Source organism: Acanthisitta chloris, unplaced genomic scaffold, assembly GCF_000695815.1.
Source record: "Acanthisitta chloris isolate BGI_N310 unplaced genomic scaffold, ASM69581v1 scaffold39420, whole genome shotgun sequence".
NCBI lineage: Eukaryota > Metazoa > Chordata > Aves > Passeriformes > Acanthisittidae > Acanthisitta > Acanthisitta chloris.
In genome coordinates, this window is record NW_008652902.1 from 1 (window position 1) to 6,346 (window position 6,346).

At 42.4% G+C, this 6,346-nt stretch overlaps 1 protein-coding gene across 1 annotated transcript; it reads left to right on the forward strand.

Moving 5' to 3' along the window:
* Positions 1–128: 128 nt before the first annotated feature.
* On the forward strand, positions 129–2,260 carry IFT22 (intraflagellar transport 22; the record flags this gene model as incomplete). The annotated part of the gene is made up of 4 exons (XM_009078735.1): positions 129–208; positions 282–371; positions 981–1,183; positions 2,010–2,260. Coding segments are annotated over 4 exons (522 nt in total), but the record flags the coding sequence as incomplete, so codon positions are not given.
* Positions 2,261–6,346: the final 4,086 nt, after the last annotated feature.

Below are 6,346 nucleotides of genomic sequence, written 5' to 3' on the forward strand. Positions count from 1 at the left end.
CTCGCAGGCTGCGGGGCTGGGGCGCCCCGGGCCGCGGGTCAGGCCTGGGCACACTTGGGTAAGCAGCGTCGTTGTGGCTTCGGCATATTAAATCCTTACGTGTGTCTTTCCCTCCCTCGTTCTGCCAGGCTGGAAAGTCGGTGCTGGCAAACTTTGTGTCGGAGAGCACCGAAGGGATCGGCAGGGGCAGCCCGACGCAGGGGGTCAGGTGAGCCGAGCCCTGCGGTGGCACCGCTGTCCCCGCTCAGCTCGTGTCCCATCGCTCTCCATCATTCCCGCAGGATCCTGGAGTATGAGAAGCCAAACCTGAACGGTGGCAGCAAGGGAACTGGGTGCCGGTTCGAGCTGTGGGACTGCAGTGGTGATCAAAAGTAAGCCAGCATCCTTCTTACTTCTGCAGGTCACTGAACTCATAATCGTGCTGTTCACACAAGGCCTGAAACACATGATCTGTTTGAGATGAGGAATATTCCTGAGTCTTTACCCCAGTGGATTTTGTATAGTTTCTACTGAAAAACATCTGACATGAGGTATTCTCTGCCATGGGTATAGCAGTAGAGTCCACAGCTCCTGGACTGGAGTTACAGGAGATAGAGGCCCACTCTCTAATTGCCTTCATCTCCTTGAAACTATTATGTGAATGGACTTCAAACAATGTGTGTATATGATTGAGGCCTAAATTCCAAAAGTTACAGTTGAGAACAGATCAAATCCATTTTTAGGGAAATGTTGAAATAAGTTTAAATAAGCATTTGACCAAATACTACACTGTCAGCAAATCATGGGACCAACTAACACAATATGTAACTCAACATAGCTGGAATATGATAGATCACTGGCAAGATTACTAATGTTATAATGAAAAAAAAGTACTTAAATTTGTTCTTGAGGAGGGAAGAAGAAAACTTGAGGAAGTTTGAGTGCATGTTTCTGTTTTCCAGCAATCAATCTTAACATTTTGTGTGCACCTCTTTTTCAAGGTTTGAGACATGCTGGCCAGCTCTGATGAAAGACTCTCATGGTGTAATAATAATCTTCAACCCTGAGCTGCCTAGTCACCTGAAAGAGATTGAAACCTGGTACTCCTGCTTTGTGCAGCAGCAGCCACTGCTTGACAGTCAGTGTCTCCTGGTGGCACATCACAAGCCAGGCAGTGCAGGGGACACAGAAAACCTGTCCTTGGGTAAGGAAATGGAAAACACCATCTGTAACTCTGTTTTTCACTTATCTATGTGTCTTTCAAATTGTTCATACCCTATAGCTTGCATTTTTTCTTTAAATCTGCCAATGAAAGAACACTAGAGTGCTTTGCAAGAAGAGTTTGAGTGGCTTCTCTAAGGTCACACACTGAGCATGCAGCTGAGCCAGGAACTGGAACTCCTGCCATATTTCCTCATGAGTAATAGTTTAGTTCTTATCTTGGATTTTTTTTGGTCCACTGACACTTTTTGAGGCCATTTAAGTCTGCTTTTTATCAATCAGAAGAATAGGAGCACTTTGAAACAAAAGGCTAATGATCTGCCTCTTAAAATTCCTAACAAGTACCTTATAGACTGCAGAATTGTGGCTGTTTATACCAATTGGAACACACACTCGCCCTGGGCAGCCTGTCCCAGTGTTCAAACAAACACATATTTGTAATAAGTATCAATACATGAATCCATATTTAATATAACTGCCTCATGTCATCTCACTTTGGTAGTAAAACTGCAGTTCAGTGCTAAATTTGTTTGATTTTGCCTAACTGAATGTGAGCCCAAAACCAGACTATAAGCTTTAATAGTAATAATAATAGATTTGGGAGAATTTAATCAGGTGATGAGTTGTGTTTGTGACACTGACAAGTTATGCTGCATTTCTTGTTCATGTGTCCCATGTTATCTGGGCTATCAGACACTGGGTACCACTGAATTCCAGCTGATTTCAACATGAGCTGTCCCATGACTTTGATTGTGAATATTTCAGTTATAAGAGGAATATACCTAATTATTTTTTATTTACTTCCAAAGCTTACCCACTGAACAAGTTAAAACTAATACATTCCAACTTAGAGGAAGATCCTGAAGATGTGCGGATGGAATTCATGAAGTACTTCAAAAGCATCATCACCTTCATCAATGAGAGCAGAGAGAGGGAAGAAATGTCAATTATTTCATAACATTAAAAAATACTGAACAGGGCAGAAGAAGGATTTTTTTCCCTCAGTAAGATATACTCACAGTGAGAATTTTCCAGCCTATAAACACTTCAGCCTATAAAGAAGTGCTGACATCAGATAAACTGTGGTGCACATCCAGGAATTTGTGTAGCTTTATAGCTGCACTTTGGCATCAGAGGTACAGGAAGGTATTGTTTACTATGTTAGTGTGGACCAAAAGATAAAGGTGTTGATCATCTCTTCAGAATCCTTTTGTGTAGAGATGCTCAGAAAAGAAAGCCTGACAGAACATAAGATTTGTGAGGTTCTGCTGAGGCATCTGAGTAGAGTGCTCATGCTGATTTGGAAGTCAGTACAAACTGATTGGAATAGAGATCTGAGAAGCAGTCATGGTGTGGAATCCACATTTTTATGTTCCAAGTTCTCCTTATCTCTCTGCCCAGCAGCTGAGGAGAGCACATTGCACATCTTTTGCCTTGGCAAGACAGGTTTTTCTTCTAGTCCAACAAAGTAAAGAGGTTGTTGGGGACTATGTTTAGGTCTCTCTGGGAGGAAAATAATTGAAATCTTAGTGTCAGTGCAACATTTTGACCTAGGTCAGGAGTTCCAGTAGAGAAAAAGATGCTCTGCATACTCCAGAGGAGGAAAAGCTGTGTTGAAACTTCTATAACTGTTCCCTGTTGCATTGAAATCAGTGGTTTCACAGATAATTTACTTTCTGATTTGTTTGGTTTGCACTCGTCCCTGTTCTCAGTGTGTTTTGCTGTGGAAGGCATTTTTTGTAACATATATTACTAAGGCAATAAAAACATTTTCAAATACATCCTTTCTGCTCTCAAAGGGAAAGTTAATTATGGGTTTGTGGAGCTCTTAGCAACTTGCTTAATTTTTAGTAAGGAAAACAGTGATAAACTTGTAGTACATTTGACACTACAACAAGAAACATTTACAGAAACTTGTCACTGACTCAAAAAGTCAAAGAAATGACAAATGAAAACCAGAAGTTTGACTCCATACTGATGATACATGCTTTTTTTCCTTCCCAGAAGATAACTTGAAGGTGAGAGGGACTGGGAGCAGGACCTGCAGAAATCCTGGAGAGGCATTTCACCTCGTACTGCAGCTCACCTGATGATGTGTGAGCTCAGTGGTCAGAACTCTCTGTGACTTAGTTTGGCACATTTTGTTCCACTGCACATTCATTCCATACAGTTGTTATTTGCAGCTGTGTTACAAGTGTACAAAACCAGCCTTGTCCTCACACCAACACTGTCTTTCAGTAAACATCCTTTACAAAGAGTACAGGAAGTACCTGATGCATTATAGTTCAGACAACAGGAGTGAGAGCTTCTTGGGATTTTCAGTGATCCAAGTTCATTAACCTACTATTTTTCCTATTTTCATAGCTCTTTCCTGAGTAATGAGCAGCCTGTCCTTGTGCAAGTGGGAGGTGAGGTGAAAGATTAAAAGATCTTTGAACAGTTTCAAGTTGTGAAACTTATGGATACAAATAACACACCAAAACATCCTGGGCTAGTCTCAAGTTTAGAGAATTCCTGTTGCAATGGTTTGCTTAGGTGGATCCCAGGTGTGTGAAGTTGTGTGCACACACAACCTGCACAGTTCTGCTTTGGGTGCTTGGTGTGCTCACCCAACCTCCTGCCTCAGTTTCTTTTCATTGTCTGTTCTGCCATTAAAGCTAAAAGCTCCACGTGGTTCTGGGAGGCACAGAGGGGTTGGTACTGAAGGAAAACATCAGTAAGAGGAAGGACACTAGGAAAGAGAAAAGCAAGAGAAGCAGTGAGAAAAGAAAAAGTTGGAGGTGAATAGTGGGAGGTTGGCACTTCAACATCTACATTTTATTTATATGACTTTTGATCAATCAGCCTTTTCTGTGCTTGCAATCAGTGTCATAGGGTGGTCTGTTGGAGGGAGTTATTGGAAAATTCCCAGTCTAACTAGAGAGCAGGTTTTTACATGCTGCCTTAGATTACTTTTTCCTTGTTGCCAGCTGTGTGGTGCTGCAGCCAATTTTTAAAATATACTGGCTTAATAAATTCAGTTTTTCCCAACAGCAACATTGTGATATGCACTGGTAAAAGGCTGGTGTGAAACCCACCAAATATTTTATTTGGAATGTAAAACTGTGTTTGGATGATTCCAGGGTTGAAGAGTCAATGAACTCTCCTGTTCACCGCCTTGCTTCACATAAAACATCAATCATGATCTTACTTTAAACTCAAAAATAGGCTCTAAGTTCATAGAATCATAGGATTTAAGGGTTGGAATGGACCTTACGGATCATCTAGTCCCAGCCCTCCCTGCCCTGGGCAGGGACACCTCCTCACTTGATCAGGTTGCACAAGGTTTCATCCAACCAGGTATCTGTAGACTGCAACACACTGTTCATTAGAGAAGACAAACAGTGGTAGACAGAACCAAAGGCAGATTCCTAGACTTGAATTTGTATCATCCAGAAATGCCATAATATGCAATAAGTGTGGAACATCATTCATAAAATCTGGCCAAGAGATTAATTTCTGTCACTGCTGAAGAACAGAGTAAATGCACAGACTCATGCAAAATTAATCCTTAGTACTGGAGAAGAGACAGAGAAAGTGTTTATTCAGAAGTATCCTTTGTTAATGATTTATGAAACAGGTCATCAGAGACACCCAGTTAGAAGGTAGAAGAATGCCAGATGCACAGTTAGGTCTCTGTCTCTGCCCTTTCCAACCTGCCTTTCTTGTGCTATCAGCGAGTGCAGAGCCTCTAACAATGCCTCAGTCTGGTGTTGCTCACACTGGGGGTGTGCAGCTGTATTTGTTTGCCTGAAGCCATGTGCTTGGTAAGTGACTGTTCTGTGCTCTGTCCATACTTCTGCTTGTGAGACCAAAGAATTGCCCAGGCTAGGGCAAAGGAAACTCAGAGTATGAGGCAATCAGCCACAAGTTGCAGGAAGTCAGCTGGCAAGCCACAGCTTAGCTGGGAGCAGGAACAACTTAGGAGCAGAAGAGAACAGCAAATTTGCAGCACAAGCAATCCATTTTACTCTTCCATGCTGAGGGCTTTGCCACCATGCTTGTAAGTTTGGAATGGCTTTTTGGATGGCCTTCCCAAGAAGTGGAAGGGAAGGCAGAGAAGCAGTGAAGTGTGTCAACTCCTTCAAACACATGTAGCCTCCTCTAGTGTCCTCAGTCCCTTAGAGTGAACAGGTCATGTCCCTTACTCACCCTGTCAGCAGCCACACACTCAAAACCCTTCTTATATTAATCGTGCACAAACTGGGAGTCTGATTTCCCTGTCCCTTTCTGTGGATCCTTGTCCATAGTGGAACTCAGTGGCTATTTGTCCCAGTGGCTTTTCTGTGTTCACCTGCCCTGTCATGGTTTGGGGCACTGAGGCTGGAACCAGGGGCATGGAACATTTTAAATATTAATCAATTCAAATACATTCAGCCTCCACAGTGCAGAATCCAAAGACTCCAGGATATGTCAAGTGTGCAGTGAGAAGTTTTCTTCCTGTATAGCTACAGAAAGCTTTATAGCTATTGGTGAGCTCTACTCAAGTTCACACTCATCTCCCACAAAAGCAGTTGGTACATCACTGCTTTGGACAGTTGACCTGTCTGGACAAAGTCTCAGCATGGAAATTGATAGGGAGCAGTCAGAATCAGAGCCCTGCAGGGCTAGAATTGCAGAATTTTAAGACTTCAGGGTTATTATGTATAAAGTAAAAGACTGTGGCTACCTTGCAGACTGGTTATTTAAGTAATCTAAGCTCTGCAATTATAAAGAGTTTGCTCAGGTTGCCTCTTCCAAGCTCTTTTGTGCACACACAGAACATTATGAAGCCAGTAACTACTTACGATGTTGAGAACAGTTACAGGCAGTGCAACCCAGATGTGTGACTTGTTTACAACTAAACTTTGGGAGCTGCAGCAAAGCTGAATGAAATACATTTGGACCTTACCAAAAAAATGCAGTTTTCTTTTCAAGTCATATATTTTGAAGGCCAGGCCTTTGGTCTCAGTTGCTCTCAGCAGTATTGTTCTAATGGACACAATAGACATAAGAAATCCCATGTTCCTATTTCTATTATTGTCCTGCCAAGTGACTAAAGGGAGTCATGTAGGCCACCACATTGAGGAGTGCCCAGCCATGCTGTGGTTTTGCATGCTCAGTTTGA